At 43.3% G+C, this 22,350-nt stretch overlaps 1 protein-coding gene across 9 annotated transcripts in view; it reads right to left on the bottom strand.

Annotated features, from left to right (window-relative positions):
- The window catches only part of Ubn1 (ubinuclein 1), a 36,486-nt gene that overhangs the window by 2,765 nt on the left and 11,371 nt on the right, over nt 1-22,350 (bottom strand). For 6 of the 9 annotated variants that reach the window (XM_031361494.1, XM_031361503.1, XM_031361518.1 and 3 more), the window contains exons 5-18: nt 21,995-22,129; nt 21,275-21,378; nt 20,113-20,551; nt 13,354-13,424; nt 11,898-12,027; nt 11,656-11,774; nt 10,976-11,104; nt 10,643-10,789; nt 9,548-9,598; nt 9,409-9,451; nt 5,353-6,558; nt 1,950-2,193; nt 1,628-1,717; nt 128-248 (exon numbers count right to left, since the gene is read on the bottom strand). In XM_031361494.1, the coding sequence (XP_031217354.1) occupies nt 128-248; nt 1,628-1,717; nt 1,950-2,193; nt 5,353-6,558; nt 9,409-9,451; nt 9,548-9,598; nt 10,643-10,789; nt 10,976-11,104; nt 11,656-11,774; nt 11,898-12,027; nt 13,354-13,424; nt 20,113-20,551; nt 21,275-21,378; nt 21,995-22,129 (3,029 nt within the window). The remainder of the gene's footprint in view (nt 1-127; nt 249-1,627; nt 1,718-1,949; nt 2,194-5,352; nt 6,559-9,408; nt 9,452-9,547; nt 9,599-10,642; nt 10,790-10,975; nt 11,105-11,655; nt 11,775-11,897; nt 12,028-13,353; nt 13,425-20,112; nt 20,552-21,274; nt 21,379-21,994; nt 22,130-22,350) is intronic. The other 3 variants (XM_031361548.1, XM_031361540.1, XM_031361531.1) reach the window with 2 other exon arrangements.

The raw sequence follows: 22,350 nt of genomic DNA, 5'->3' as shown, positions 1-22,350 counted from the left end.
ACTCCCTGCCAGCCCCACAGAGCCCCCCACCCCCAGCTCCCTGCTGGATACAGGGGACTCCCTGCCAGTCCCACAGAGCCCCACATCTGTAACATAGCTCAAAATGAAGTTCAGTCTGCTAACCCACTTTGCATAGTTGCTCTTCTGATTTTTCTTTTTCTCCTCGAGGTACTGGTAATGGACACTGGGCTTTATATATGCCAGGCAAATGCTCAACCACTGAATGATATCTCTAACTCTTCTGATAGCTTTGGAAGACCAGGGGAGGGAAACATAAACATGGTCCAAGAAATGTTTTTTTCTTTTCCTTTCTATCAGCCTCCCACTCCCCTTTGTTGCTAAAAAATCTACAGATGCAGAGTCTGTTTCCAGTCCCTCTTCAATTATTTTGTTTCTCTCAAAACAGGTCATTTCCAAAGCAGGTGGAGGTGGCACCATCTCATTTAAATAGCACACAGGCTCTTCATAGCTGGGAGACACCCACACTGCACTTCACTCAAATGGCAGCCACCCACCCGTGTAGAGGAAGTCCTCAGATGTGAATGCTCCTTCGAACAACTGACTACTGCTACTGGTTTGGCTCTTCAAAGGCCCAAAGGTTTCGCTCTGAGAAATGCACAACTCACCCTCATTCTAACAAGGCCTCTGACATTCACTACAGAGTCCCCAGCTTTAGGACATGAGTGTAAGGAGCCCATGAACAGATCCTAAAGCAGGTAGTGAGTTGTGGGTCCACACTGTCCATGAGCAGGTCAGAGACACATCCCCTAGAGTCTGCATCTGACTCCTGCCCTATACAAATCCCATGCTCCCTAGGTTCAGCCTTTCTCTCCTGGTAGCCCAGGGACCTGGTTGGAACAGGTCTAAAGTGTTAAAAATACAAGGTCAATCAGGTTCTCATAGGGTTCTTAAGCCAAAACTTCATGAAGCATCTATATGCAAGAATCCAGGAATCAGGACAGGATGAGGTCAGTCTATTTATGACAAGATGCCTGTCTCTGGCAATGATCCCCGTTCTCATGCTCTCAAGCTGACAATGTACCCAGGGCTCTTAGAGCTGCCTACTTCCAAAAGCACCACTTTGTCAGGAGACACTGCCTCATTCCAGGTATGCTTCCAAATCTGCTCTAAGGAAGGTTTATACCAGGGAGGACTGAAAGCTGCTTCTGTTCTGGATCTGTGCTAACTTCAGAGATAAAGAGGTTCTTCCTCACAATCATGTACTATGGTTTCTCATTGTTCTATGGATATTTACACTAAAGAGTCTACCACCTGAGAATGCCTGGCAGGTATGTAGCATTTCACCATAAAGGCCCTAAAGTGCTTGGTTAACCTCTAGACAAGTAACACCATTATCTCTCTTTTCTTTAAATGCATATTAAGGGTTGGAACAACTGTTTCGTGCTCAGGCTCCATCATATAGTGTCAATAAGAAACCAGGAAAAGCCTCTGGTAGTATAGGCTTATATTATTCTGGAACCCAAAAAGCCACACTCTCAAAAGATAAAGCAAAATACAAAACAGTGATGATGAGGCAGAGATGGCTAACAGTGCCAGCAGCAAAGCACCTACGGGTGGAGGGGTATGGCACACAGAGTGCATGGCACACTGCCCATCTGGCATTTACCTGGCAGACTCTGTGGGACATGGGTAGACACAGCAGCATGTGGGAGAGGCGCTGTGTGGGGTGGGCTGGAGTGCAAGCCAGCCAGAAGACCTGAGAGAAACAGGAGGGGAGAGAACAAAACACACACATTGAAGACAGAACAGAAAAGCAGCTTGGGAGATCTAGAGCCCCGGGCAACCTGTGGGCCAGTCTGGAACAAAACAGCTATCCCGGGCACTATGCAGCTTCTAGAGGTGGGGTATGTTCCCATGGTCACACCAAACACATACAGGACCCAACATGGCGCACAACATAGTAACAGAGGCAGGAGACAAGAACTTACTGTGGCTGAGGCCATGGTGGAAGGTCCCAGGGGCTGGACCTGTGACAATGGCATCCTTAGAGACTCCTGCTTTGGCAGAGGAGTCTGCACTGAAGGAGAGTACATGAAGTGGAAATGGGGTTATGATTCCCAGTGAGTTTGAATTCATAGCCCCCGGAAGCTTGGGGTTGTTGGACTTATAGGATGAAGACAGCAGGCTTAAGGAAGAGTTGTTGGGCAGCAGCACTGCCCCGCCAGTTCCTTTCTGGGGAGGAAACACAAAGTCAGAACCTAGCCTGTGAAAGTAGTACCTACTACTCAGCACCCAAAAGAGGAATTCGGAAGTCTCTATGAGCCAGCATCTAGGAAATCCCAGGGTACAGAGATAATTTTAACTACATTCCCAAGGATTCCAACACCCTTTTCTGGACTCTGTGGGCACCAGGTATGTATATGGTTCATAGACAATACACATGCAGACAAACCACTCATGCACATAAAATAAATAACCAAGTTATCCCCATGACAAATTTTAATTCTCGAGGAACCCTTGCTCCCACCCAAAGCTTTCATAAATATAAACAGTGTGGTAAGTTTCTCATTTAAAAAGATTCAACTGAAGCCAGGCAGTGGTGGCACACGCCTTTAATCCCAGTACTCAGGAGGCAGAGGCAGGTAGATTTCTGTGAGTTCGAGGCCCTGTCTATAAAGAGAGTACCAGGGCTCCACGACACTGGCTCCACAAAAAAAACAGACAAACAAAAAAAACCAAAAAACCAAAAAACAAAACAATGCAAAAAAAAAAAACAAAAACAAAAAACAAACCAAGAAAAAGAAACAACTGAAAATGATACAAGATGATGAGATGATGGCAACAGGAAGTCCTCTCTCATGAGACAGTGACATCCTCCCATAAGAAGTACACTGAGTGCATTATAGGTTAAATATAAGCTTATAGTTATATAACCTTATACACATGTGTATTACATATTATATTTACATATTATATTTATATAAATGTATATGTTTAAATGGATATATAGTATACCATAAATGTATATAAATATAATAAATATATTCTATTTACATATACATAAGTATAATATATAATAAATATAAGATTAAATATAAAGGTGATGAGGTTAGATTTACCATCCAAAATTTAAAACTTAGTACACTGAACCAAAAGACTTTTATAGTCCAACCAGAATGAGGTGTCCCTAAGTAATATTCAAAACTGGTTCCCCACATAGCCATGTTCACATGAAAGTGAGCACTTCTGCCTATCACTGGACTTTTAAAGTTAATTAGAAAGCTTCATTGTAGCACTACAGTGGAATGTAGCTGGTGAAATCTGACTGCACAAGATCTTACTTTCATTAAGACTAGCTAGTATGCATTCATGAACCCAGGAAGTCCTGTTCAGCTGGGCATGGTTGCACACACCTTTAATCCCAGTACCCAGGACACTGGGTTGAGTTGCACGTTATCCACTATAGGCCCTTGATTCACTTTGACAGGGTATATATATCCCAGGTAGGCCACAGCATAAGAAGCAAAAAGCATAAGAAGCCTACTTAACATGATAGAGATCTCTATCTTCACCATGGCTGCAAACTTCAATTCAAGGGCTCATAGGAAACAAGAAGTCCTTGTTCTATTTTTAAGACAGGTCTCATAGGCCCACACTGACCAATTATGTAGCTGAGGATGACCTTGACCATCTGATCTGGCTGACTCTATCTTCCAGTGCTGGGGTTACATCGCCCAATTTGTATGGTGCTGGGGATCAAATCATGGCTTCATGCAAACTAGTCATGCATTCTAACAACTCATCTGTATCACCAGCCTATAATATACTGTCAAGGCAACATTAAATCAATGATTTCCCATTTTCCTTTTTTGCTCTCTAGTAGTAGTGGAGATTGAGTGTGTATGTTAGATAAGTGCTCTACCACTGAGCTAGAGCCTGAGCCCTGAATTTGAATCTTCAAAACCCATATAAAACTGAGTATTTTAGCATGAGTCTATAAGTAGTACACCTGTAAGATGAGAAGGCCTGTAAGATCAAGGGCCAGTTAGCCTGGTATATGCAGCAGTGAACAACAAAGGGACCCTGTCTCAAAAAGACAGAAGGTAAAGACTGAACACAATAGATACACCATATAATACATACATGCGCCACCACTCAAACACGTGTGTAGATACCATTTTTTTTTTCCTGGAAACTAATGTACACAGTCACTATATGGGGTGGTAGGGAAAAAGGATCAAGACCTTGCTAGACTAATCTGTCTACAATTTTCTATATATACAGGAGAAGAAAAAAGCTTCTAAGTCCCCAAACTGTGTTCAAGCTTTCCTTTTCACTTTTCAATTATTATTTTTAATTATGTGCATGTATTCGAATATATATATACACATATATAGTCTGTTTGTACATATATACACACATATACACATATATATGCTTATGTCTTTGTTGTTCACTGCTGCATATATATAAATATTATGTGTGTGTTTTGTGTACCAAAGGAGACCAGAGGCTTCAGAGCTCCCAGACTAGAGTTACAGGCACTTATGAGCTACCTGATAAGGGTGGTGGGTACCAAACTCAGGGCCTCTTCAAGAGAGGTAATGTGCACACCCCACTCCCGTACAAGGTTTCTCTGTCCTGGAACTCAGAGATCTGCCTGCCTCTGCCTCCCAAGTGCTGGGAGTAAAGGTGTGCACTGGCACCATAGCCTGGTGTCCTTGTGTATGTGCTTTTTTTCCTTTTAATTGCTGAGCTATCTTTCCAAATCTCTTTTCAATTTAAGACAGGGTCTCACGTGTCCTGGCTAGTCTCAGTTTGTAGATATGCTTTTAACTCCTGATTTTGTTTCTATCTATGGGATTATAGATGTGCAACACCACCCTTGGCCAAACTTCTAATTTTATATATACCCTACACCTCCCCTGCTAGGCTCTGTCAAGTCACCTTTGTCCTACAAAGTTCCTTCAAGCTAATCAGAGAATTACAACCAAAGGTACTGCCACTCTATACTGAGGTCTAAACACATTTGGACTGCTACCTAACAGCTGAAGGTACTTCCATCTTTGAGTCACAGTGCAAAGGCAGGCTCTAGGGCTCGCTCTGCTCCTCACAGGCTCAATCTCTGCAGGGGCCCAATGCCCAAAGATGTTCCCTTTCTTTTCCCTCCCTCCCAGCTCCCCTGTTAAGACATTCAGGCTATACCAGTCCTCCAACCACCAGTAAAAGTAAGACTAAGCAGAAGACCCAGTACTCCCCTCAGTATCTAATCTCACTTAACTGTCACCATTGACTTTCTGTTTCAGACCACTTTTACAGACCTGAGAAAGACAAGCAGCCTCACCCCCAAAACCTTGTAGCTGGGGAAGGTTGCAATGTTGGAATACTCACTGGCAAGGAGGTAGACGATGTCACACTACTAACTGCAGCAGGCTTCAGGGAGGAAGTCAGTAATTTTGCCACTCCCTGGGTCCCACCACCAGAATCTCCATTTGGACCTCCAGGCGGAGCCACAAGGGTCAGCTTCTGAGTAACAGGTGTTTTTTTCACAGCAGAACTTGGGGCAGCTCGGCTAGCAGGCTGTCCTGCCGAGGGAGGCTGCACACCAGGGAGCAAGGTCCCAGAAACAGAGCTCTGCACTTGGGCTGCTCCTCCAGGTGATGGGCTGCTAGAAGAAGAGCCATGTTTAGAGACTGAGCCAGCAAAGGGGTTATTCTTATAAGATGGCCCCACAGAGCTGGTGGGATGCAGCTTTGCTGGATGGCTGATGGTGGTAGAATTTGAGACTGTTGTCTTATGAGCACTGCTGCTGGAGGCTGGTGAACTTCCAGAGGAAGCTGGCATAGTGGCATGGAAGGCCTGGCCTTTGGCTGCTGTCTTTACCAGCTGTAGGAGGGAACGATGACACTGTGGAGAGGTGGCCTTTGGGCCTTGCAGCTTGTTGACAAATGGGGATGGGGGTGTGAAGCTTTTCTGCTGTTGAGTGCCTGCATGAAAGACTTTGACTTGGGGACCAGGCACAGGAGCTGCTGCCTGGGGTCCATGAGACGTCCGTGGCAAGCTGTGGTGCTTTGCTTTGGACTGGTGCAATTCAGGCATACCCTTGCTAAGAGGAGCCTGACAGGATAGCTCTTTGTAGCCAGAACCCTCTGGCTTTTTCTCCTGAGAGGACTGCCCCAGTGCTAGCGCCTGCTCAGCCAAAAAATTGAGAGGTGACTGCAGAGCATTTGTTGGGGGTGGTGCAGAAGAACTGGGCTTTGCAAAGTTCCGTTTCTCTTCTGTACACAAAACACCAACAACTTTTTCTGATGGTGCTTTGGAGGGTGCAGGCAGTGTGAATTCAGAGCTGTTGGTTGCTCTGCTGTTCAATACAGCCAGCTCCTTAGACACAGCATCCACAGAGGAGGCTGGATTCCGGACCAAGTCTTCATGCAGTGAGTCCTCCAGGGTGACAGGCCCAGGGTCAGTGAGGCCACAAGCTGCCTGGGACGGGTGCTCCCTGCTGTTAGCCCCAGTGCTCAGGCCTCCACCCTGATGCTCTGAGAGCAGAGCAGTGGGACCACCGTGCTGTCCTGACGGGAGCTTAACAGATGATTCCTAAAGGAAAAGGAAAATGCTCATAGTTAGATGTACTCAAAGATGTCAACAGTGGCCTATTGGGCTGGCGAGATGGCTCAGCGGATAAGAGCACTGACTGCTCTTTCAAAGGTCCTGAGTTCGGATCCCAGCAACCACATGGTGGCTCACAACCACCCGTAATGAGATCTGACGCCCTTTTCTGGTGCATCTGAAGACAGCTGCAATGAATTACGCCGGAGCAAGTGGGGCCGGCAGAGGTCCTGAGTTAAATTCCCAGAAGTCACACACATGATAGCTCACGGCCATCTATACAGCTACAGTGTACTCATACATATAAAATAAATAAAAAATAAATCTTTAAAAAAAAAATAGTGGCCTATTATGAGGATGTCAACAAGTGAATTCAAGCTTACTGGGTAATTACAAGACAACTGATGGATGAGTATAGGTACCCTGTCTGCTTTGACTTGTACTATCTGGTCATATGTATCTAGCTGGTAGAGGTTGGTTTTAGGCTAGCATTCTTTGCTGCTAAGTATACACATGCCCACAGGAAAACTTCTCTTCATTTAGTTTCTGAAATACTACAAGGCTTACTCACTGTACTTGCTAGTTATATATTAACTACCTAATACAACCTAGAGTAATTTGGAAGAACCTTAACTGAGAAAATGCCCATACAAGATTAGCCTGTGGTGCATTTTCCTGTTTTTTTTGGGGGGGGAGGTGGTTAGGAGGTTGGTTTTCTTTCCTTGAGTTATTTTTATTTATTATATATATATGAGTACACTATAGATGTCTTCAGACACACCAGAAGGAAGCACTGGATCCCATTACAGATGGTTGTGAGCTACCATGTGATTCCTAGGAACTGAACTCAGGACCTTTGGAAGAGCAGCCAGTGCTCTTAACCACTGAGCCATCTCTCTAGCTCACATTTTCTTGATTAATGGTTGATGTAGAAGGCCCAGTTCACTATAAGCAGTGCCACTGCTGGCTGGTGGTCTTGAGTGCCATAAGAAAGAAGGCTGATAAACTGGTCATCTCCTGTAACCAGGGAAGACTCCCAACAGAGGGCTGGGACAACAACCCAGCCACAAAACCTTCAACTTACAATCTGTCCTGCCTACAAGATGTACTGGGGTAAGATAGAGCAGAAACTGAAGAAGTAGCCAACCAACCACAGGTCCAGCTTGAGACCCATGCCATGAAAGGGAGACCAAGCCTGATACTGCTAAAGATAATTGTTACACTTGCAAATTAGAGCCTAGCATAATCATTATCAGAGGCTCCACCCAGCAACTGATGGAAACAGATGCAGAGACCCACAGCCAAACATTAGGCAGAGCTTGAGGAATCCTGCAGAAGGGAAGTAGGAGCCAGAGGGGTCAAGGACACCATAAGAAAACCCATAGAGTAAACTAAGCTGGGTCCACAGAAGCTCACAAAGATTACACTGCCAACCAGGAAGCCTGGATAGAACTGACCTAGGCCTCTGCACACCTTACAAATGTACAGCTGGGTCTTCACATGGCCTCCCGACAGTGGGAGCAGCTGTCTGCTGCCTGCCTTTCAGACCCTTTCCTCCTACTCGGCTGCCTTGTCTAGCCTCAATAAGAGAGGATATGCCTAGTCTTATGGCAACTTGATATGCCAGGGCTGCTTGATATCCATGGGAGGCCTCTCCTTCTCTGAAGAAAAACAAAGGAAAAGTGGATTGGGGAGCAAGGGGGCTGGAAGGAGATGAGGGAGAGGAAACTTCAGTCAAGATGTAAAATTTAATCAATTAATAAAAAAAAAATAGCAAGCAGGCTAAATAAGCTATAAGGAACAAGCAACATAAGGAACTCTCTATGGCCTCTGCATTAGTTCTTGTCTCCAGGCTTCGGCCCTAACTTCCCTGGATGATGGACTAGAAGCTCTAAGACAAAATAAACCTTTCCTTCTCCAAGTTGCTTTTGGTGGGTTCCCCCCCTTTTCTGAAACATGTTTATTCTATGTAGCCGTGGCTGTCCTAGAACTCACAAAGACTGCATGCCCTTGTATCCCAAGTGCTAGGATTAAAGGCCTGTGCCACCACTGCCTGGCTTGGTCGTATTTTTTTTATCACAGCAAAAGAAGACTGAGCCTACTGGCATTTACACTGTATTGAATGCTCCTGGCTAAAATTATAGACTGATGAGAATTCTTTCAATTAACTTCTTTTCCTGTAATTTTTCACAATACCTGTCTTCCAGCAATTCTAATGGGAACTGAATAGGATCTATCCCATTGCCCCTGTATCTCCAGTACTTAACATAGTATGTTCTCACAGATTTTAGGAAGCTTCCAGATACTCAGGAATAACATCTGATCTCCCAATCTCTTTAAGAAGGGCTAAGCAAATTCCAAGCCTCAATTGGTAAAGTTTGGCAAGTGCCAAAGGTCTCCTGAGAGGTCTCTGTGATGTAAAGGTGGTTAGCACATTTCTGTGCTCCATCCACTGTACTTCCCTGTAGCTCTCCCAGGGAACCAACAGCCACTTCTCTTTCCTGCTACTGCTACAAACTTAACAGTTCCACAGCAAGAGTCTACTTCTTCCTCCCCATGAAGACTACCACCCAAGTGACCTCTCACATTTACAGTGGCCTTGCACTGTGCCCCTTTGGGACTGCTTCAGACTCTGGAGTCCCACAACCACAAGAACTGGGCTGGTTGAGTACTGTTGGAAAAACTGAGGCTAGAGAGAGTTATGTGGCCCAGCTCAGATGTCTGCCTCATTCAAGAGTGTCATCTCAATATTTATTCTCAATGAAGCTTAACAAACTGCCACAGTCACTCAGGAGATGTTCAGGACAGTTGGCACATGGCCCACACAGGCTGACTCACCTTCATCTTGATTTTTGAGGGAGCTATTACTTTCTTTTTGGCCCTGTTCAAAGAAAGGAACACAGAAATAGTTCAGAAGACATCCACAAGAAAAGATTAAAATGGCAGTCCCCCAAGAAATCAAATTCTGAGCACTTACAGAAGTGATGTCAGGTGCCCATGGCCTCGTCGGCTCTCCTTAAATAGAGTCCTGAAAGGAAAAGGACCAGGCTAACACACCTGCCCCATTATGCCACAATTCTGCTTCTAGATTGTTCCTGAAGGCTCTGGTACTCAGTGGCACTTAATCCATCTGAGGGGCCTAATATGGCCTCACCAACTTACACACTAAGAACTCTAGGCTTGCCAGGTGGTGGTGGCGCACGCCTTTAATCCCAGCACTTGGGAGGCAGAGGCAGGCGGATCTCTGAGTTCGAGGCCAGCCTGGTCTACAGAGTGAGTTCCAGGACAGCCAGGGCTACACAGAGAAACCCTGTCTCGGAAAAAAAAAAAAAAAAAAAAAAAAAAAAAAAAAAAAAAAAGAACTCTAGGCTTTACCAAGAAAGTCAATGGCTTTGCTTCAGCCTGTCATAGCCACAAGTTCCCTAAGGCAGTGGTGCTATTTAAATCCACCCAAGGAAAAAATGTGAAGTAGCACATATAGCATGTTTTTTTTTTTTCCCAGAGAAACTTAACAAAACTATCTTCATATAACCTAACCTATAAGGAAAAAATAAAAACTCCCAAGGTTCTTTCATCTGTCTAAAGCACCAATGAATCAAGTTAACACCCAACACTGTCTTTATCTAACCACCCATGCCCTACATAAAGCACATGTGTTCCCCACATGGATGGCAACACACATGAAGGAGCTTCTGGATAGAAACTCAAAACTAAGTTCCAGCATGGAATTAGCACTACTCCTTGTGAATGGAACTTTTGGAACCATGAGGAAGCCCCTAAGATGACTTCCATCTCTTAGCCTCTGGTACAGCCATTGAATCTAACAACAAAGTCCATACTGTGAGGAAAAGAGAATGCAGCCAACGTTCCAACTAAAGTGGGATAAGGACTTAAAAGGACTGAACTTCACAAATAAGGTCCCTCTTATAGATTAAGAAGACTCCTTTATAGATCCCAGTATGTCCCTAAGTACTTAAGTAACATCAGAATTGAATCAATGAGACAGCAACCTATGAGGGCAGGGATCATCCCAGTCATCCCAGACACCCCTGCCTCAGCACAAAGCCCTCACCTGGCCTGCATCCAGCCTTTGGGCCAGAGAGGCTTGACCTCAGCATCCAGAAAAGCTTTCACACAGTCCTCCCAGGCCTGGGCCTTGCTGTTCCTCTCCAGATCACGGCTTTCCAGCTTGATCTTCACCACCTGGCACAGAAGCTCCCTGCGGAGCAAAGAGAGAGGGATCAGCAATCTCCCACCACCCCAAATGCTGTTTCACAGTTGCCACTGTGTGCTTTCAGCAACCCATGAAAGTAATTAATCCTAACCTTCATTAGCAATATGGGGACAGGCTCAGACACTGGTCTCACAAACCCTCCAATGACGCAAGGTCCCAGTTTGTGCACACCTGATTTCATCATTCCATTGGAATTTCTTCCGGGGTCCCATTATTCTCCGGCCCCCCTTTTCTTCATCCTCTTCTTCATCAGAACAAATTCGTTCTCTCTGCTCCTTGTCTTTCTCTTCTTCCAGCATCCTATAGAGGGAATAGAAGGAATTCTGGGGTCCTCTTGCCCACCAGCTTCCCACTCCTCTCTTCTACAATGCTCTCCTTAAGATCAGAAAGTGCTAAATTGCCTAGAGAAACTCAACAAAAACTATTTTCATATAATCTAACCTATAAGGGAAGAATAATAATTCCTGAGGTTCTTTTACCTGTCTAAAGCACCAATGAATCAAGCCAACACCTAACACTGTCTTTATCTAACTACCCATGCCCTACATAAAGCACATGTGTTCCCTACATGGATGACAACACGCATGAAGGAGCAATGTAAAAAGTGTTGGAGAAGTGTAAAAAGAGACAGGAACCTGGAGAGATAGCTCAGAGTTTAAAAGCATATGCTGCTCTCGCAGGGGATCCGAATTCAGTTTCCAGCACCCCAGCTCACAATCACCCATTACAACTTCAGGGCATATGATTCTCTTCTGGATTCTGCAAGTTCATGCACATTCCCACAGACAAGTAATTTTAAGAGGAAGTAGGAGATACAGGAAGATTATGATAATGAGATAGGACACACTTACTTAGCAACCTTTGCTTGTGTGTGTGCTTGGCATTCATCCTGGTACTTGGCCACCTGCTCAGGCATAGCCCTACCAATGGCATCCTTGAGTTTCTGGAGTGGCTCTTTCAAGCGCCCACCCTACAAAAAAAGGGCACAGTACAGGCCTGGCTCATGAACTAGTCTTACACTGAGAACCCATAATGGGCTATCAAAAGGAGATAGTGTAGCAGATGGGTTCCTTAGGCAGACTCTGTCACGCACCTGTTCGTAGAGGTGAAGTTTCCGAGCACGTTTGACTAGAGCATCCTTGCTGCAGGGCAGAAATGAAGCCAGATAGGCAAACACCCCAGAACGGATTTGGCTAGTCAGCTCCCGAGTTTGCACCTCTATGCTGAAGAACACAACACAGTCGTCAATGGCCTGCAGCTCACTGCAGACTGGAGAAGAAAGCTAGTCACCAAAAGTAGGTTGAATCTTATCTTGATAGTCACACAATGTAACCGACCATGTGGCCACAGCAACAAAATCTCCAGCAGCAACAAGAAAAACTCTCAAGCTTGATGAACTTGGCTAGGAATAAAGAGTCAAGGCTCTTAGGTCAAGGATAAGACAAGTCAAAGGTAGTCAAGAGAACAAAACCAAAGACAAAAAGGTAAGAGTATTAAATTTCATAAACAAAGAAATATGAAAGTTTTGAAAGTGAAAAGTAACAAATTGCTTTGAGTTGGCAGAAAATATTTCCCAACAATATTTTGAAGACTTATTTTTCTTTTATGCAAGGTGTTTTGCCTATATGTATATGTCTGTCCCATGTACATGCATGCCTGGTGTTCATGAAAGCCATAAGAGGGCAATGGATTCCGTGGATCTAAAGTTAAGAAGCAAGGTTTTTAAAGACAGTTCTGAGCCACCATCTGGGTACTAGGAACCCAAACCAGGTCCTCTGTGAGAGCAATGGCAAGTTCTTGTAGGCACTAGAGCATCTTTCCAGCCCTCTCCATGTTTTGATTTTCAGTTACTAATTTTACCCACGATCATGAGATCAGGAAAATCCTCATTATCTAACTAAACAAACAGAAAAAGCCTGAGCTTTCTATATGTGGTACAATCAAACAGGCTCTTTGTTGACACAAAACTCTCACCTGATCCTTAAGGTGCTCTTTGAGGCCCTGTGCTGAGCTAAAAGGCTCATCCACATACTACTCAGTAGAGGCCATTTGTGGGAATATTCAAGTCTTGACAACTGTTCTTACATAAGCAAAACCCTGTTGTTGAGCAACAGGATTCTCCTGCTACCTAATACAAACAGGAAAAAGGTTGCAAAGCTGTGGCCTGACATGGCTTAGTTTTGTATGCTTGCTGTTGTCCTTATTAATATAGTTCAGACAATCAAGTACCTCAGGCTTTTGGGGCTCTGGGCAAAGCATGATGGGATGAAGAGAAATGGCAGCACAGGTGAAAATGAGGAGGAACCCTGAGAGGCACCTAACTCCTAGCAGACCTGAGGTCACCAGGGTGTCATTCATTCTTCTGCATTCTCTTTTTTCATCACATACTTGCCAGGAAATCCTCTTTCAAATATGACAATACATGTATTACATCATTTTAATAATGTCAGTTGCTGAAGATTCATATGGTCTATCATTTATGGAGACAGATGCAGTGTCTCTTTCATTTTAAATAGGAGAGCAGAGACAAACAAATGGATGATACTCACTCTAGCAGGATGCCATTAATATCTTGAGTGAAGAACTTCTGTTTGCTCTCTCCCTCAGCAGCTCTGGCAGCCTGATTCACAGGAGACAGTAACAGTAATTTATTAGTGCCCTTTCCCCATGTATCTCTCACACTCACCAGCAGGCAGAGTCATCACTCCCAAAGAACACCTGCCAATAAAACACTCTGCTATCTTCCTGACCATTCCTCAGCCCCACATTAAGGTCATCCCACTGATGCAGCATCTGTGCATTGAGTTTCTTGGGACCTACTATAATATTAATCATAGAACCGAAAGAAGTGATCCTGAGACATCTGGCTAGAGACCAACTCAGCCAGCTGTCTAGCTTCTGTGTCCAAGCTCTTACCAACTACACTGTAAATTGGGGTTTCTATACTGTCAATGGTAGAAAAACAACTAAGACCTTCAGCAAACCTACAAGATTTAAAGCAGTTCTCAACTTTTCTAATGCTACAATCCATTAATACAATTCCTCATGTTGTGGTGATCCCCAACCATAAAACTATTTCTTGTTGCTACTTTGTAACTGTAACTTTGCTACTGCTATGAATCATATTGTAAATATCTACATTTTTCTATGGTTTTTAGGTGACTCTATGAAAGAGTTGCAACTCATGAGTTAAGTAAGACCTGCTGATTTAAAGGCTTTTATGTATAAAAATATAATGAAAAATAATAAAACTACTATGTACCCCAATCATACTCAAAGAGAAGTCTCCTATTAGAAAAAAAAAAAAATGACTGTGTAGCTTCAGCATTTAAAGGCCATCCTTTGAAAATCTGTACGGTATCCCACACCCAGACTCTTGAAATAATGTGATACTGAAGATGACAACTTGGAAAACAAGTCTAGAGGTCCCTGAAGTGACCACAACAAAGACTAAACCTGGTGGTTCTCACTCTTAGCCACACATGGAAGTTACCTAGGCAGATTTTCCTACCCCAGGTCAATCAAAACACAATCTTGGGAGTTGGAACTGAAGAATGTATGTTCCTGACAAGTAGCCCAAACGTCAGATCTCTCTCAACATACCACATGGTGATTCTAATGAGCAAAGACGGTTGGGAATCACTGGCCTAAACAAAAAGATACTAACCTGAAAAATTAAGGCAAAATAGTTTCTGAAATCAAACTTTATACAAAATGGGGACAACAAGGTGACTCTCTGAAAACTATATATAAATCTTTACTCTTCCTGTCTTCTTGTAATTGCAATTTCTGGGTCCTCCTGGCTCCTCTGACCATTCCACTTGCCTATTCTACTAGGTCCTTTATACCCTGCCCACCAGAAACAGAGATCAAAAGCTGAGATTGACCTTTAACTCCTAATTCTCAGGCTTCTACATCCCAGCAGATCCCTCAAATCTAAGCCTCTAAGTCCTGAACCCTCTCTTCTGAACTCTGGACTAGTACTTCCAATTACCTTTAAGTCACTTCCAATTACTTCTGTAAAGGGGTAGTGAGTGGCCTTGGATAAGCAACTTCTTAAAACTTACTTGCTTGACCTCCTAGATTCCTACTCATGCCTGCACCTTAGCCTTCTTAAAACATCTCGCTAACTTCCTTAGAACCCTATAAGAGTTCTTTTCCAGCTGAAACCCAAACATGGCACATAGTTTTCCACCATCTGCCACTAGCCATCCACTTCAGCTCTCATCTCCTACCATATACTCCAAGGATCCCACTGTCCAACCACTCACACACTCAGCTCTGCCCTACGTTTTTTGTTTGTTTTGTTTTTTGTTTTTGTTTTTTCGAGACAGGGTTTCTCTATATAGCCCTGGCTGTCCTGGAACTCACTCTGTAGACCAGGCTGTCCTCAAACTCAGAAATCCACCTGCCTCTGCCTCCCAAGTGCTAGGATTAAAGGCATGCACCACCACTGCCCAGCAGCTCTGCCCTACTTTATGACAAGGACCTCTTGCCCTAAAGACTTATCTAACCAACACTGTGGTCTCTAGCTTGAGTCCTACGTAGCTCAGAGCTACTTTTTGATCTCCTTTCAGTCTGGCTGTCTATCTAGCCCTCTGCTTAGCCATCCAAACAAGACAGAAGGTATTCCATTCTGTTCTGTACTTCAGCCTGCTGCCTACCTCTCTATTGTCTGTTTACATGACAAGATCATGAAGGATAAGAACTTGAATCTATGTCACTGTATTCATTACAGCTATCAAGTTGCATGCAAGTCCACTGAATGAGCGAAAGAAAGAAAACATATGAACAGACATGATTTTAAGAAGGCAAACTAGATGGAAAAAATTAAATATTGACTAATCAGAAATGAGTGTGGAGAAACTATACAAAATTCACACTTCTAAGGATACCTTGGCTAAAAGATAGCCCAGAGGAACCAGATGAAAGGTATGACATAAACACTGGATAGTAGAAGAAAGGACATGTGCAGTCTACTTATTGTTTTATATTATTTTATTGAGACAGGGTTTCCTCTGTGTAGCCCTGGCTATCCTGGAACTCACTCTATAGACCAAGTTGGCCTCAAACTCAAGAGATTTGCCTGCCTCTGCCTTGCTAGTACTAGGATTAAAGACATGTGCCACCACTGCCCAGTGTGGATTTTATTTTTAAATTATTTTACTTATTAATTTTTAAAAGATAGAGTCTTGCTGTGTATCTAAGGCCAGTCTTGAACTTACTGCCCTCAAATTTGCAATCCTGACTTCTGGGTGCTAGGATTATAGGCATAAGCTACTATGCATGGCTAAAGGGGATGTGTATTTTCTTATACCTTTAAAAGCATTCAGATTCCTTTTTTTGTTGTTGTTAAGATTTATTTATTGTTATATGTAAGTACAATGTAAGTACACTGTAGGTATCTTTAGACACACCAGAAGAGGGCATCAGATCTCATTACAGGTGGTTGTGAGCCACCACGTGGTTGCTAGGATCCGAACTCAGGACCTTCAGAAGAGCAGTCAGTGCTCTTACCCACTGGGCCATCTCACCAGCCCAAGCATTCAGATTCTATCTTGGTGCTTTTCTAGAGCAGTGGGATTCTATTACTTTGATATTTGGGGTTTTTGTTTCTGTGTTTGGGTTAGTTTGCTCCCCTCACCCTTGCATTGCTGGAGATAGAACATAGGGTCTCATATATGCTAGCCACGTCCTGCACCACTGAGCTACAGTGGCTTAGTTAATATAGGAAGAGAATAAAATTGAATCCTGTGTGGTGTGTATATGTGAGTGTGAGCCTGTATGTTCCCATTAGCATCGCTGCATGTGTTTGTATTGGTATCAGACCACCTCAGCTGTTGTTTCTTAGGAGCCATGGCTTACTATCCAAGGATTCTGGGGAATCAAAACTTGTGTCGTCATGCTGTGTAACAAGCACTTCACTATGTCCCCAGACAAGTTATTGTTTTGTTTAAATTTCACTACTAGTTCTAATACCCAGAAGTATCTTTAGTTAATTCAATCTCACTCCTTAAACAGATATTCAAACGTCATATTGTTCATTAGGGCCGTCAACAGTTTAAGTTTGCAAATAAATATTCCTTTTCTGAAACAGGGTTTTATTAACCCAAGGATGAACTTGAACTCTATTTACATGCACTTTGCATGTATGTAGTACTTGTGTGTGCAACAACATACCAAAGAAGCATGTCAACTGTCCTCCTCAATCACTCTCTGCCTTATTTCTGGAATTTAGTATTTTGGGCTAGGCTTTTAGCCACTAAGCCTACTGATCCTTCTGCTCCACCCCACCCTGAGAGCACTAAGGTTATAAGCACATGCTAGACCACACTTAGCTTATTATGTAAGTGCAAGGATCCAAAATTCAGGTCCTCAATGATTGTGCAACTAGCATTCTTAACCACTGATCTGCCCTTCTCACCCCATCCTTTAACCCTTGACTCTCTAGCCTCTGCTCCAAAGAGCTACAATTACAGGGGCATGCACTACCATACCAGGTCACAAATTTTATTTTTAGATATTAAGCCATTTCTCCAGTACTTCAAAAGCTTTCTGCCTGTATAACCTTTTTAAAAAGTTTTTTCTGAAGGCTTTTAAACTACATCTTGGAGGATCTGGCTTTATAGTGAATTACTTAGGTGCTACATTTTAAATAAATCCAAATTAAATACTAACCGAAGTTGGGCTTGCTGGCACACACCCAAAATCCCAGTTACTCTGGAGACTGAAGCAGGATTCCAAATCTGAGGTAAGGAGGAGTAACTAGTAAGATCTGCAGAAACCCTTGATAGGGAGGTCTAGCCAGCATATGGCCAATGTGTTGGCTGAACGCAGTCACAAGTATGAGCTTAGGTAAGATCAGAAAAGAGCCACTTAATCAGCATAGTCAGGGATAATATGTAGCCAAGCCTAAGTTTTAGCATTTATTTTCAAATTTAAGCAATAGAAATGGACATGTATTGCATCTAAAGTCAAGATTTAAAATCTATCTAATCTTCTTTTTTGTTTGTTTTTGTTTTTGAGACAGGGTTTCTCTGTGTATCCCTGGCTGTCCTGGAACTCACTCTGTAGACCAGGCTGGCCTCGAACTCAGAAATCCGCCTGCTTCTGCCTCCCAAGTGCTGGGATTAAAGGTGTGCGCCACCACCGCCCGGCTCTAATCTTCTTTTTAAGCCGGGCAGTGGTGGCGCCTGCATGAGTTCCAGGACAACCAGGGCTATACAGAGAAACCCTGTCTCGGGAAACCAAAAGAAAAGAATAAGAGAGAAAAATAAAAATAAATTTAGGGAAGTAAAAAGTACAGGGAGAAATACTTAAACTGCTACCAACAATGATGCACATCAAGTTTAATTCTGGGGTTAAGACAAGGTCTGGTGCAGCCCAGCTAATCTTGAACTTACTTTGTTGCCTGGATGATCTTGAAGAATACATTCTCCTGTCAGCACCTCTCAACAACTGGGATTGTAAGTGAGTACCACCATGCCCAGCTATCATTTGATTTTTAAATTTTATGTTATATGAATACACCATCACTGTCCTCAGACATACTAGAAAAAGGCATCAGATCCCATTACAATGGTTGTGAGTCACCATCGGGTTGCTGGGAATTGAACTCAGGACTTTTGGACGAGCAGTCAGAGCTCTTAACTGCTGAACCATCTCTCCAGTCCCCTCAAATATAATTTTTAAAATGCTGTGTTCATTTCAAGATCTAGCACAGAACTCTTTATTAAGGGTACAAATAACCATGTGTGGCTTTTGGAATTCTACATAATGTTCTGTGTCTAAATACATTGCCCTCTGGAAAGACAACCTCTCCTAGCAAAGGATCACAAAGGACCAGGCACCCAGACACCCATGCACGCTTATGAAGGACTCCAGCTGCAGCAAAATCTATAATGTAAGCCATAAAGGAGCCATTATTCAGGAGAGACAACTTACCAGATAGCATGTCTACCCAGATAGCTTTCTTGTACCACAGTTCCAACACTGTTTCAGGTGTGGCACTTATCTTTTCCCAAAAAAGGTGAAATAATAGGTTACTACTCTGATCACAATCTACCATGGGAGTGAGTATATAACCAAGAGTTTTATTTTGACTTTTCTGTTAAAATAAACAATGGTCTACCATCACTTGGTCTCATTTAACTTAGTTAACAAGCCTTTGAGGGACTACAAAACAATGTGCTTACAAATCAAAGCACTGAAAAGAACAAGAAGTAATTTTTTAAACATAAATTCTGAGCAACAAGACAATATGCTCAGACATGCTAAGTGCAGCCTTAACTCCTCTCCCTTCAATGTCATACTCAGATGACTAAGTCCCTGACATGTCACCATTCATTAAAGCATTATGTTCAAGAACACTTAAATATACCACACATAGGCTAACAAGGAGAAACTATAGTTGTGAATAAGGTGTTTTGTTTGCTTTGTACATTGTGTTTAAATATCTTCTCTAGGTAAGAAAACAAAACAAAATATTTATACCGAAGCCGATGTTTTACACTGTCCTAAAACTTGAAATAGTCACAATACTGATTCTGAAAATGCTGTAAGAATCACTAGTTCAAAACATACAGCTGTTGAGCACAAACACTCCTAGAGCTACCATCTAAATCAGCGTCTTAAGGGACACTGATTTTTATTTTAACTAAGGCAATGGTGTCAAAACTAATGATCCACAGTTATATTACAGTTAGTAGTAAACCACTGAATTGACAGTTCTTAGGACTCAGAGATCATCTCCAAATACTGGAGGAAAACAGCAGCATGGCTACTCCATGCTAAAGACTGCTTGCTGTTTTCTGGGATAGGAAGAGGTGCTCAAACTAAGCTTCCACTCGTCACCACGCAGGTACACCTCAACACTAATAATGAAACCAGAGCAAGACAGACCCAGTAACAGCTAAGCATGTGCTTGCTCTTCAGGTGTTTACAAACCAGTGAATTTTCAAAATCTCTGGAAGAATTCAAAGATGACATTTTACTTCAGTTGCCTACTGTGAGCATCAGGACTGGTCAACAAAAGCAAAGGGGAGTTGTAAGAAAGAAATTGGCAGAAAACAGAAGAGAAAAATTTCCCCAAAGTAAAATTTCCAGAAGTAGAGGAATCAAAAAAGGTGAAAAACTGAATCCTGGTGGGCAAAGCCAACACTGTTTCCTCCCTGGGATGAAATGAGAAGTTGGGAAAGGCTTACACCTTCACAAAGGATTTCTCAAGCATCAAACTTCACAAGGTACAGACCTAATGCCAATCTACTGAAATGGCTTCCAGGAAAGCCCAGCATATGATGTCACCATACCTGAGCCAGCTCCTTAACACGCTTCTCCAGGGGTGTTGGGAGGCCTTCAGGGAAGGAAGAGGGCTGCCTGAACTCCTGATCCACTCCCACCCCAAGGGAATCACTTCCATCATCCGTATCTCGGAAAGGGCTTCCTTCTGGAGACTCACTGAGCAATTGCTCCAAGTCCAGATCCGTCAGGGAGTCCATGGCAGTGGCAGCTTGGAGCAAGTCATTGTCAGAAGTAGAGCCAAAGAGTGAAAGCAATGGGTCAGAAGTGCCCTCCAGTTCCCTCAGGCTCTGAGCTTCTATTGATGACACAGCTACAGGTTTATGCTCCTCCTCTCTCTTTTTCTGAGCCTCTTTCTCCTTCTGAAATTTCTTGAGCATCTCTTTAACACTTAATGACCCAGAGTACTTCTTCTTCTTTTTCTCCTTACTGGCATTGAGGGCTGTGAAGCTGCAAGCAAGAGGGAAACTGGTCACTCAGGTTGTAGGACTCTTCATGAGAAACTCAGCAGCCTTTATCCCTGCTCCCAGGAAAAGGTCTCCATGATAGTCTTGGTTCTGGCAGTCAACTCTGTTATCATGCTCCATCCTTCTGGCAAAGAGAACTTGTTCTTGCCGGACCAAAACTTAAGCATAAATACAGATTGGCAATGTAGTGTCATATAATGCTAAATATCCAATGGGTTTTAGAACCACTACCAGGCTGAAATAAAAGTTTGCAAAAAATGGGAGGGGTGGGAAAACTATTTCAAGGAAGAACGCATGAGCAGCAGAGAATAGCAGCAACTTGAAGGCAGCTGGGCTAACTGGGTAAGGAGGAATCACTACCATAGAAAACAAAAGAAAATAACAGAGACAGAAGAACTGGGGCAGAGAGGAGTGCCAAGAGAACGAGGAACATTAGTTTCTCGATAAACGAGCAATCATGTGGTGACAGAAATAGCTGCTGACACTGACAGAGGAACACAGGCATATAGGCTATCTAACACAGAGATGAGAATGGCTCACTTGTCCAGAACAGCCCTGTCAGAAGATGGGAGAGGAGGGTCAGGCCTTATAGCCCTCTTTGAAGCTGGAGAGGAGAGGGAAGGAAAATCAGCTCCCACGCATCCCAGGGCCCTCATGTACCCTGATGGACCAGAACTTTTCCTAGTGAAAAGCTGCTGCCTCTCACCCGGTTTTGGAAAACTTGGACTTTTTCGATTTCTTCTCCTTGTCATAAGTGTCATCTTTTTTCTTCTTTTTTATCTTTTCACCACCTTCCTTCAACTTCCGCTTCTGAGAATTAAAAACAAGGTAGTTACACAATTCCCTGAGTCAGAGAGCAAGTACACTAGAGACTTGCTCTGTATGGTGTATATCTTCAGACCTATCTCATTTCCTTCATGAACAAAAAGCTGTCTCTCAAAGCAGTCCCTGGGTCAAGAACCCACAGCATTCCAACAACAGTGTTTCCTGCAAATATCCAAGTGAAGGCCATGGTGGCTGTTCTAGAATTGGTTGAAGGTGAACCCTCTCATTTTAAGTAATGGGCAGTGTGGTAGGCAGCCCTGAAATACACTCAGACTAAGGCTGACCAGTTTGCAGTGGATAACAGCCCCAGAACTAAAGTCCTCTCCAAGTCCACAGTGGAAAAGTCAGGAAGAGTGGACTCATAGCCCTCCCTAAGACTTATCTGGAAACATGACCCTGCTGGACCATCTTGAGACATGGATGAAATGACTAAGGCCTGACCAGCTTCCCCATGTTCGTATCATGTCTCCTGATCTACCAGTCTACCAGTCTCCTGTCTACAAGTCTCCTGAGCAATCCTAAGAGACTTCATATTCTAGCTACTAATATCACAGTTACATCAAAAATTATTTCTAAAGTCCAAAAGAAAGAATATGCTAACCTTGGGAGATTTTTTCTTCTTTTCTTTAATGAAATCATCTTCAGACTCTGAAGCCTGTCTAAACTGCAAGGTTCCTGAGTTGATGTAAAATCCTCCATACTTTGTAGTCAAAGAAGCAGGAACAAGTTCATCATACTAAAGGGGAAAAAAACATACCATCAGCTCCCACTTCTGGTTCTATGGTTCAAGGTACAAAGCATATTTTAAGAAATGCAACTGGGATTTCCTGTCTCTCTTCAGACTCTATGCTAAGACATCCTCTCTTCAATCACTAGTGTGCAAGCTACTAGATGTTTTGGAAAGACAAGGTTCGCCAGGCGGTGGTGGTGCACGCCTTTAATCCCAGCACTTGGGAG

Source organism: Mastomys coucha, unplaced genomic scaffold (assembly GCF_008632895.1).
Source record: "Mastomys coucha isolate ucsf_1 unplaced genomic scaffold, UCSF_Mcou_1 pScaffold12, whole genome shotgun sequence".
Lineage (NCBI taxonomy): Eukaryota > Metazoa > Chordata > Mammalia > Rodentia > Muridae > Mastomys > Mastomys coucha.
The sequence above is the reverse complement of the archived record's forward strand: the minus strand, read 5'-3'. Positions and strand labels throughout refer to the sequence as shown.